The 12138-nt window shown below is 33.4% G+C and overlaps 2 protein-coding genes across 2 annotated transcripts; both read left to right on the top strand.

Annotated features, from left to right (window-relative positions):
• The first annotated feature begins 659 nt into the window (after positions 1–659).
• On the top strand, positions 660–2479 carry GOLS (galactinol synthase). Its single transcript, NM_001251098.2, has 4 exons — positions 660–1163; positions 1394–1714; positions 1805–1939; positions 2033–2479. Exons 1-4 carry the CDS (start codon positions 831–833, stop codon positions 2228–2230), a joined length of 987 nt encoding a protein of 328 aa, NP_001238027.2. The 5' UTR covers positions 660–830; the 3' UTR covers positions 2231–2479.
• Positions 2480–8444: 5965 nt separating this feature from the next.
• On the top strand, positions 8445–11657 carry LOC100782386 (ABC transporter I family member 20). The gene is made up of 7 exons (XM_003535989.5): positions 8445–8848; positions 8942–9075; positions 9236–9355; positions 10093–10188; positions 10273–10425; positions 10509–10586; positions 11150–11657. Exons 1-7 carry the CDS (start codon positions 8668–8670, stop codon positions 11387–11389), a joined length of 1002 nt encoding a protein of 333 aa, XP_003536037.1. The 5' UTR covers positions 8445–8667; the 3' UTR covers positions 11390–11657.
• Positions 11658–12138: the final 481 nt, after the last annotated feature.

Raw genomic sequence — 12138 nt, 5'->3', positions numbered from 1 at the left:
CGAAATGATGCATCCGTCAATCACTATGATTCATATGTTTTCTTTTTAAAAAAGGAAGATTATATTTTTATTGGCAAAAAATACTTTTATGTATTTATATAAAAGAGGAAGATTCTGATTCATGTTCCCAAACGTTAATTATTTTGATTCAGGTCTTTTTATTATATTTTCCATTTAAGATGAAATAAAAAATAACTGCAAAATAATTATTTTGATATAAGAATGTGGTTGCCAATTGTTTACTATATTTATATTTATGTGAAGATTTTATTGTTCAGTTAACAAAACTTAAATGCTACAGGATTTTTATAAGTTATAACTATATCTTGCATGTCTATCGCTATCAAGATTTTATTACAAGCTTACAACTAGTATAACACATTGAAGGAACACTGGAATGTTCTAATGTTACAAGTCTACAAAAAAGATAATATAAATTAATTAATCGTTTATTCAATTAATTAATTAACCAGTGAAAGACTATATCTACAACCGCGTGAGTGGAAACGAATTAACTAATCAAGGAAAGATTATCCATTATCCCTCACCGTGGGATTCCAAAGCCATCTCCTTAACCGTTAGATTACTTGAGAGTGCAATGGCGACAATACCCCCCCGAAGCTCTATATAAGCAACCACAGCATTTCCCCGACCATCACAACAACAAACCAACAAAGATCTTCCTTACAAAAGTTTGTTTTCAAAGTGTGTTTTGTTTCCCAAATCCTACTCTTGTGACCACAACCCTTCCTCCTCTTTCTTTTGAAACCTCTTTTTTTCTATTCCCCAACCAAACAAGCAAACGCTACTCACTCATCATCACTGAGATCATGGCTCCTAATATCACCACTGTCAAAACCACCATCACCGACGCTCAAGCCAAGGTCGCCACCGATCATGGTCGTGCCTACGTCACCTTCCTCGCCGGAAACGGTGACTATGTGAAAGGTGTCGTTGGCTTGGCAAAAGGTCTGAGAAAAGTGAAGAGCATGTACCCTCTGGTGGTTGCAGTGCTACCCGATGTTCCCCAAGATCACCGCAACATTCTCACCTCCCAAGGTTGCATTGTTAGAGAGATTGAGCCCGTGTACCCCCCAGAGAATCAAACCCAGTTTGCCATGGCATATTACGTCATCAACTATTCCAAGCTACGTATTTGGGAGGTACGTGTATATATATATATATATTTTCTTTTATCCACGAATGTTAATTTGTTTTGTTAGCTTTATTATAAATGGAAATGGGTGAATTCAAACCCATTATTTTTTGTCTCTTTCCATTTTTCTGGATCAATCTTAGTAGGTGTGCATATACAATATGTATGTCATTACTTTGTGTTTGATGAGGAGTTTAATTAAATTAACGTGCAATTTTTCTTTATTGTATATACCAGTTTGTGGAGTACAGCAAGATGATATACCTAGACGGTGATATCCAAGTTTTTGACAACATTGACCACTTGTTTGACTTGCCTGATAACTACTTCTATGCGGTGATGGACTGTTTCTGTGAGCCAACTTGGGGCCACACTAAACAATATCAGATCGGTTACTGCCAGCAGTGCCCCCATAAGGTTCAGTGGCCCACTCACTTTGGGCCCAAACCTCCTCTCTATTTCAATGCTGGCATGTTTGTGTATGAGCCCAATTTGGCTACTTACCGTGACCTCCTTCAAACAGTCCAAGTCACCCAGCCCACTTCCTTTGCTGAACAGGTATTTAATTACTGAGTTAATTAATCTTATACAATATTAATATATTATAAGGTGTAAAGAGTATATTTATGTTGGATTATTGGATTGCAGGATTTTTTGAACATGTACTTCAAGGACAAATATAGGCCAATTCCTAATGTCTACAATCTTGTGCTGGCCATGCTGTGGCGTCACCCTGAGAACGTTGAGCTTGACAAAGTTAAAGTGGTTCACTACTGTGCTGCTGTGAGTGTTCAATTTTAATTGAAATGAAACTGGAATTTAAACTTTGGTGTACAGTAAGATAGAAATTTTAATTTGGTTGAATTGGTGTGACAGGGGTCTAAGCCTTGGAGGTACACTGGGAAGGAGGAGAATATGGAGAGAGAAGATATCAAGATGTTAGTGAAAAAGTGGTGGGATATATATGAGGATGAGACTTTGGACTACAACAATCCACTCAATGTGGATAAGTTCACTGCGGCACTTATGGAGGTTGGTGAAGTCAAGTTCGTCCGTGCCCCATCTGCTGCTTAAGAGTGTCTTTGGAAATCAAGTGTGATCCAAGTACATGTACAAAGTCATACATCATTACATTAACTTTTATGTATTTCTAAAAGTCATACATCATTACATTAAGTTTTATGTATTTCTAAAGTCTTAAGACTTAAGAGGACCTTTTTTATGTGTCCCGCTTTTCTTTTTTTCTTTTTCCAATTCTGTCATTGTAAAGCAGTGAATACCGTATCCTTAATTTTATAAATGGATATGAATTTTATTTTGTACTTTCTCTTTTTTCCTTTGCTGATTGATCTATTTCCTTTTACTTCCATGATAAAGCACATGCGCACTGTAACGGTGACCGTTGTTGTGACACCAATTCTTAGTATCAATTACCAATTAACCTTGCATACGTACAAACGAAAATGAAGGGAAATAGTAAATTAAAAATTAAAGCTTTCACTGTTGCTCCTCCTCCTCCTCCTCCTCACATTAGTTGCTTGAAATTTCGCCTGTACAATCGCATGACCTGCTGGGCACGTTAATACTTATTTGTTAAGCATGAAAGGGGATCACATAAAACCAATTAAGGTGTTGTTGTTGAATCAAAATAATTAAGAAACTTATTTTGATTTGGAACCCGTGACTATACGTTACAACATTAACAAATAATGTGTAAATAGCATAATATAAAAATATCACTTGGAGAGCTTTTGGATTTATCAAAGGTGCAGGCTCTGGTGCCTTCATTTGAAACTGTTATGGTGCCTTTGAAAATACAAATGAGATGTCTTCATGTGGATTCACCATTTCCATGTCAATATTGAGCTGGCCGTTTTAAACTTCTCAAATATTATATTTGTTTAAACAATATTTTTAGGACCTTATGAAAAAAAATCTTTTTAGGACTTGATTAATAAATTAAAACACTTTAATGCTAATATTTATTTGAATATTGTAAAAAGTGAAATTGTTTTTACTATTTTGTTCTCTCCCTTGTCGGAGAGTCCTAGGCAGTCAAGCACGATAGGGGAAGAGCATGAACATGTGACGATGAAAGTCTTGTTGAAAATCAAAGGTTATTTGCCTTGTCTTGTTTGTGAATCATTGTTAAGTCTAAAGTCCAAACCTATATTAAACTTGTGTAAAAAGACTCATTGGGAACGCATAGAACTGAACAGAGTGAAAGTGTACTAGTTCGAATTGTTCTGAGATGCTTTTAGTTGGTTTTTCTTTTCAACATAACAAAGAACTGTGGTGGAGGATTGGTACCTACTAAGGCAATTCAATGCTCAAATTAGTGAGAATTTTAACAGAGTTACGATAAATGCCATAAATGTGTACCTGATGCTGGTGATGATAACATATTTTTATAAGGATATTATTCTAAAGGGAAGATTTTATTTGTCTGGGAGTAACACACTATTAATTTACCCCTAATTGAGGTAAATTAGATTCCAGAACAGTAAAAAATTTAATACATTACACAAACTAAATATTGAAATTAAGTAATCTCATAACATTCTATACATTAGTATTTCAAATATTACAAAAGTATCTAAGTACAACACATCATATATCATACTATCTTTCTTTCTATATATAAAATAAATAACTAAATTATCACGATCGATAAAAATAATTAAATTGATTACTTTAAATTAATAATAGTACAAATTAAAATTTCATTCCAAAAGTATCTTAGCATTAAATATATTAAGGAGTGATTATCTTTAATGAGGCTACTCTTAATTTTATGAACAAAACTATTCAAGAATAAATATTCTATTTTTTAAAATGTCAACATTACCAAAATTACTCAAAATAAGATTTTCCTCTTAAATTAAAATTAAACAAATTGATAAAACTTTTACAAATCATAATTTTCCACCAAAAATTAGAAATTGATTATTCTTAAAAATTGAAGTGTAACTCTCCAATTCTTTAAGTAGCTGCACCAAATAAATAGAGTAAACCTCACCGAAAAATGAAATCACACTTCACAAAAAATGCCAATGCAAATAGACTTGGACATTACAGAGAAAAAATGAGGAACCATTGACACTATTATCTACATTTCAGGAAGTTGAGGAAGCAATAGGGACAGGGTGGAGGGGAACATGAGGAAGTTGAAGAAACATTCACTCCCGAGGAAGTTGATGAAGCTTTAACACATGAGGAAGTTGAGGAGGAGCTAGCATCGACTTTGACAACAAGTGAAGCTCAATCTATGATAAATATTGATTTTGTTTACTTGTTTATATAATGTCCAATTCAAATAGTATAATCATATGTTATTTGACATTTCAAATCCCATCATCGTCACCTTTCATGGATAATTGTCCCAAAACATAGCACATGCTTCATTTGGAATATATTGACACACTTGAGAAAAAAAGACATTATAGTACAAGCACCTTAAAGGCTTGAACTTTTACCGCACCATGAACTTTCCTTTTTATAAGTGTGTCCAACTTGCATTTGATGTTGGGGATTGTCACATTTATATATAGGCTCCACTGCAGATTAATCTATTCATGTTTTATGTGTTGCTCTTTTTTAATATAACATGCTAAATCTACTTTTGAATTTGTCGAGGCCTTTTTCTGGTTTCCTATGTTCATTTGTCATAACTAACATGTGAAATGAAGGATAAATGGATAAACATGGGAAAAACATAATCTCAGTAGTAGTTAATCTTAATAAAAATATTAAAACAGTATTCTTAATAATCTTTGATAGTTTAACTTTTATCTTAATTTGTGGTATTTGATCTCATCATATTAATTGTAGGGATGTGTAGTAACTTGCATGTTTTTTTTTATAGCATTTCAAATTTAGCTTTCATTTGTGCTGACATGGTGACAAGTGATCCAAGTTCCAGAAAGCGTTTATTTCTAATAAATGAACAAATGACGATTATATCTCATTTATTGTTGTAGTCAATTGAACCTGATAAACTAAAATCCAGGAAATAGTGTGAGTTGCAAAATTGTACAATGTGAATAGAAGCATTGTTTATCGTATTTGGAATCAATTGAAAGTTGTGGGTGATGCTTCTCATAATAAAACAAAGAATTATGGAAGAAAAATAGTTTAACTAAACAGTGAAAGACTACGTGAAGTTCCATTATCAAAGTGGATTGCCCTTCGGTCTCTATCTTGTCCTTTGCACATTAACATGACATCATTGTTTAGATTGCAAAAGGCTGAAGTTATACAACGCCATTCAAATGTACTTAAGCCATATTTAAAACCGGAGAACATGGTTGTTCGCTTAAAGTTTTTCTTGTAAATGTTGGATGATAGCAACACAGGGTATGTAACTTCCAAAGTTTAAGCAATATTTTCCAAAGTTTAAGTCGATGGAAAATATTGTGTTCATTGATGAGAAATGGTTCTGCATTACAAAAAATTTCACCAATTTTTACTTGTTTGTAGAGGAGGACAAGCCACGCAAGATATGTAAAAGAAAAAATGTTATAGTCAAGCTTATGGTTTTAGTTGCAGCGGCTAGACCCTGGTTTGACCATGAAGGGAATGAGACATTTTCGGGGAAAATTGGTGTTTTTCCTTTGTAATTGATCAACCAATAAAGAGAACCAGTGTGAATCAAGTGGTGGGCACAATGGAAAAGAAACTCATGACTTATGTGACAAAGGATATGAATAAATGGTTCTTAATTGATAAAATTTTGCCAGCTATGAAGAATCTATGGCCAAGGAAAGATGCAAGGAAGCCAATTTTCATACAACAAGATAATGCAAGGTGTCATGTTGATCCAAATGATGTTGACTTTTGTTGAGCAACAAAATAATGGGGGTTTAACATTCAGTTAACTTGTCAACCTCTAAACTCTCCTGATTTAAATGTGTTGCATTTGAGATTTTTCAATGTCATACAATCTTTACAACATAAAGAAGCAACCAAGACAATTGATGAACTTATTATGGCAGTAGAAAAATCATTTGATGTGTTTTCTACCACACAATCAAACAAGATTTTCCTCACTCTTCAATCATGCATGGTTGAAATAATGAAGATCAAGGGATCAAACAAGTACAAGATACCTCATATGAAGAAAGATAAGCTATGTAACCAAGGTAGAATACCAAGTCAGTTGAGTTGTGGTCCTTTATTGATTCAAGAAGTCACTCAATATATTAGTGATAACATTGCTTGACTTGTGTTAGAGATGAGAATACAATTATCTTTATCCTTTGCTTTGTCATTGTAACTTGTTTTAGTGATGACATTGGTTGAATTGTGTTATGATTTATTTGATTTAGTTGCTTTTTTATCCTTTAATGAGCAAAAGTTGTTTTATCCTTTTATGATTTTTGTTTGCTATATGTAAGTGCTATTGGTATTGGAGTGGAATAAAGGATGGGGTTTGAATTGTAACACATTACTGATGATGTTTTTCCAAGCATATATAGGTTGAAGCTCTACGTGGTGGAAATGTGTCAATTAATTTGATACACATACCATGCACTTTAATGACTATGAATGAATATGAACGAGAACCATCAAAATTAAACTTACGCTAACTCAAGTTGGAAGAGTTGTTGGTAGGGGTGTTAAGAAAACGAGTAACAAAATTCTTGTGTTCGCCTTTTGATAAAATTATTTGCATTAAAAAAACTCCTTTTTAAAAGACTTCAAATTGAAAGTAAATAAAATACTTTGCCTGAAACGAGCTTAATTTGTGATAATTTTTTTTGGCAACTATATGTTCGTAAAAAATTCAAGGCAAAAGCCATTGACACTCCATTTTGATAAGGCTATTTGCATCATGTAATGCATTGGCCTTTGCCCACCTAAAAAACTTTATGAATTGAAAATAAGAACCGTGAATGTGTATGAATTCAAATAAGTCTTTTTAAATTAACTAAAAAAATAAAGTCCTTTTAATTGAGTAGAATATTCATTAATTATTTTGATAATAAATCATTTTAATCAATTTAATTTCTTACTTTTCTTACCCTTTCAACCAAATTATAACATTATTTTTTTATTGTGACATTCAAGTGGAAAATCTAGAATGACAATCATTGTCAAAACATGCATAAAGAGATTTACTCAAAATTTCCATAAAAAAGAAAAACTACTCCAAATAAGCAAACATAAATATTATGCCAAAAAAAAAACAAACATTAACACAACAAGATCTACTCCAAATTCTCATCACAAAGAAATAAAAAAGAAATATACTCCAAATAAGCAAAATTAAATATTTAGCCCAAAAAAAAGCAAATTGAAGCCAGATCTTCATTGCACACACTTATATTTAAGCAACTTAGTAGAATCTATCAAAATAAATCTTCAGCATTGATAAAACCTCTTTGTTCATATCTTCACTTTCAAAACCAAAATGATGCACTTCATCCGGATATTTGTTAAGATGAAAAAGATTGTTGTTCACAAAGTCACTAGAAGTCGAGGGAGCACGACCATTTAAACAAACCTCTTTGATTTCTGTTAAATATTCCTCAAGTCATGGTTTTTGCTTGTGCCTAAAAAGGATTTCTCCAACCTCATTTTCATCCTCGCTAGCCACTGCCGAGTCTTTTCAACAATTTTATCAAAGGAATCTTCATCCTCTTCGTTCTTGATAGCCTTGTTTAGTAAACCCTGTACAAATATTTTGTTTGGATCCTTGTTCAGATCGAAAATTTCATCTTTCAATTTATTTTTCTCAATCTCTAATTCATGCATGGAAAGCATTGTTGTTGTGGTTGAATATAACCAATGACCAATATACCAAGAGTTTGTTTACTATCCTGGTGCAAAAAGAATGTTCTCCTTATTTAAAAAATAAAGTTGAGATGCAATTATCATCGGTGTCATGCATAAAAATAATTTAATAAGAGACAAGTTTAAAAACAAATCAATATTTCTTATAAAAAGGAAAATAATCATCATTTTGTTTCTCATATATAAGAACAAAAGTAGTATATAACAAATTTGTTAATTTTTATGATAATTATTTTAAAATTCATACAAATAGTGATTTATGATTGAATTATAAAGTTGCGTAATACATAATAATCAAATTCTCTATAAAAAAAAAGTATTTTCATGAAAAAGTAACAAAAATATGATAATATGAAGAGAATTGTGTAACTTATTCAAATGAAAATGAGGTTAAACAACTTATTTTTGTATTTTTTATGCAATTTATTTCTACATGAGATGTTAAGGTAAAAAAAAAAAAAGAAAAGGAAAAGAGAATTGGCGCTTTCATTAAAGACTTGGATCATGTGTTGTCTTTCATGTGAGCTAGGCCCAATAGTCGTTTCGGTTGGTGGTTGAGCTGAGCGCGAGTGTCTGAGACTTAGCCACGCATCCCCGAAAGGCCACCAAACACCGCTTCAATTTCAATTTATACGTCAACGAAGCAATTTCAGAAGCAGAAGCATAAGCATAAGCGTTCAGTTATTAAGTGTCGGTGTTGAACGTTAAAACCTAAAATGGCCGGTAAAGGGACCCATTCAGATTCAAAAGCAGCAACAATTGTGATTAAGGATCTGAGATTCACATACCCCGGCATCGACGGCCACCCTCCGCCGGGTTCCACTCCCCTCATTCAGGATTTCAATCTCACTCTTTCTTCCGGCCATCGCTGCCTCCTCGTCGGTTCCAACGGCGCCGGTACTTTCTTTATCTCTGAATCTTAAGCAGAAAGAAGCATTTGGCTATTTGCATATCTATTTATAACTTTTTATTTGTTTTTGTGATTAATAGGAAAGACCACTCTCCTCAAGATATTAGGAGGGAAACACTTGGTGGAGCCTGACATGGTTCGCGTGCTCGGAAGATCAGCTTTTCACGACACCACTCTAATATCTTCTGGTGATCTCTGTTACCTTGGTGGCGAGGTTCGTTCCTGCTTTCCACTTTACTTTTACACCTTCAACTCTTAAGTTGTTATTAATTAATGTGATAATGTCCATTTCGATATTTAACTAACTCCCTGCTAGAAATTTCTATTGAATTGTTAACTGTTTCAAATTGGTTCCTTCATTTGTTTTTTTGCAGTGGAGGCGAGATGTTGCTTTTGCGGGTTTTGAGGTTCCAATACAAATGGACATATCTGCTCAAAAAATGATATTTGGTGTGCCTGGGATTGATCCTCAAAGAAGAGCCGAGCTAATCAAGGTCTGTTTCGATGTTTTTTTTTCTTAAACCTTTATTTACCTATCTTAAGCTCAACATGGTTCCTTGGTTTTATGTGTCAACATACACTTCATGAATACTTTTTTTTTTTTTTCTCTTCATATGACATGAGTATGCTTTACTGAGTTTGTAAGCAAAACAAAGCAGCAGCAGGGCAACACCATGAATAATTTACCTTTAGTGTTTTTCTTAACCACCTAATAAAATTGACCACGATTCTTTGGCAACTTGTTTTTTCTTTGTGGGCATAGATATGGCTGTAGGAGTGGCTTAGTAACCACTGAATTGGCATGTTGTTTATACAAAATACCAGTTTGTGTGTAACCATGAGAAATATTATTTGACTTTTATTCATTTCCTAAGATATCCTTCTTTTTCCATTGGGCCTCTTTGGTTCATTTATGAATGTGGTTGTCCATGAGGTTTCTCTTAACTTATGTAGTTTATGTTAATAAAATATAAGGAAACTAACTCATTGAGGTGAATGCATTTAAGATGTTACCAGCATCTATCCATGAATTTGATATTAGATGCCAGATGGCATAAAGACTGAGCTTTGCAGTGCCAGATTTGACCAAAATAAAGCCATTATGGTCTCTTGATGTTCATTTTCTCTGTTTATGCATGGCTATTTCTGGAAAGTTTTTTGTGGGAATGCATAAATAGTTGTCTCTGGAAATACTGTTTCTTAATTTCTGTTTTGCTGTTCAATTGGGTAGGTATTAGATATCGATCTTTCCTGGAGATTGCATAAAGTATCTGATGGTCAAAGAAGAAGGGTGCAGATTTGTATGGGTCTCCTCAAACCATTCAAGGTATGATAATCTTTTGATTGATGTGTTAAAAAGTCATTTTAGCCTCATCGTGCGTTTGTACAAGCTTGTTCCTTGTTTATATAGGTTCTTCTTCTCGATGAGATAACAGTTGACCTTGATGTTCTAGCAAGAGCTGACCTTCTGAGATTTCTAAGAAAGGAATGTGACGAGAGGGGTGCCACTATTATCTATGCAACACATATATTTGACGGCCTCGAGGATTGGCCAACAAATATTGTATGTCAATGCTCCATTCTGAACTCTTTTTATGTCAATGTTTTAGCATAGTCCTTCACCTTTCTTAATATCCTTTTTATCAGGTTTATGTAGCCCATGGGAAGCTGCAACTAGCAATGCCTATGGACAAAGTCAAAGAAATTAGCAAATTATCACTAATGGTTAGTGCTGTACATTATCTTGAGAACGCATTTGATCAATTATTTATACGCTACTCACTGTTTCATATGGTAATATAAGCCTTAGTCAAAGAAATTAACAAATTAGTCTATGGTTGCATAAATCTGAGTAAAGGAAGAGGGTTGTGTTAGGTTCTCGACAACTATCATAAAACTTGTCAAGACCTCAAGCATACTCATGCCGAATTGTGTGACAATGTAACAAGAAATAATGCATTGTATGTCTCGAGTATAATTTTAAATGAGTTAGTTTCGCATTTCTTGGCACTGTGATAATTTCCAAAACATTTTTTTTTTTTTGCTCTAGTTCATTTAACATTATATTCAGACTAAACAACGTATTACTTCTGAGTAACAACCTAGTATTAGCACACGGTCATATAATCAATATTTGGGATTTTGACAAGTTTTATGTTGGTTCTAACACAATCCTTCTCAGTCCTCATTTATCCGGGTTTGGGACCAACTATGAGACTATAGGCAGAGTTAAGCAGTGAATTTTACAATTAAAATAAAATTGTTCCTAATTGGTTTTGAATATGCAGAGAACAGTAGAAAGTTGGCTGCGGAAAGAACGAGATGAAGATAGAAAGAAAAGGAAAGAGAGAAAAGCAGCTGGTCTTCCTGAATTTGGAAAGCGAGTTGAGGAAAGCCGTGTAACAGGGGATCCAGCGCGTGCTGCAGTTCGAGTAATTAATAATGGTTGGGCTGCAGGACGATTAACTTCCACCGTTGCTGGTGAGGAAAACTTTCTCCTGAGCTCAAACCGAGTATTGAGGCAGTAGATAAATTTCAAATGCTATTGCCTATGAGCATTTTTTCTGTGTATTTTTATAAACTTCAAAACAAATTTTTTTCTCCAATGCTTTCTGGCATATGTAATTCGTTGTGATATAGAAATGATCACAACAGGTTATACACAAAATGTGAGCTAATGTATCTGAGTATCTCTACTATTGAAAGTATCGTGTCACATGTGGCCTTAGTACTGCAAATTTGTGACCAATATATGAGAATAAAGAAAAGCACTAACAACCTTAAATTCTCTTAAAATTACTCTCGCGTTTTTTTTATTTATTTATTTAGATTGCCTTTGACTTTAAATCCAAATATCCGAGAATTTCACTAACATAAAAAAGAGGCTTTTAGAAACAAAGATCGCCTGCCTACGGATTCATAGATTCATAGCCTGGCGGCAGTTCCCTAGAAACAAAGGGACTATGTTGTTCATATTCAAGATGGATGATTCGATTCTTCTGCATTCTCTCTCAATTCTCCACATAAAATCGCAATAAGGTCTCCAACCTTATAATTTTTACGGCTCTCTCATATATTTTTTACAAATTAACTAATGATTAGTTAATGAAAAGTTTATTTTAACTTATGAAACAGTTTATTTCATTTTTTTCTTCTACTAGAAGTACTTATGAAGAAGTTTTTTCAACAGACCCTTATACATGTCTGGCAACAAACACAAGAGATACAGAATTTTTAAGGCCTACCTTTTTAGCTTTATTGTTGGAGAGACAGTAGT

This window comes from Glycine max, chromosome 10 (genome assembly GCF_000004515.6).
Source record: "Glycine max cultivar Williams 82 chromosome 10, Glycine_max_v4.0, whole genome shotgun sequence".
Classification (NCBI taxonomy): domain Eukaryota; kingdom Viridiplantae; phylum Streptophyta; class Magnoliopsida; order Fabales; family Fabaceae; genus Glycine; species Glycine max.
Note: the sequence above shows the minus strand (reverse complement) of the source record. Positions and strands in the feature narration are given on the sequence as shown.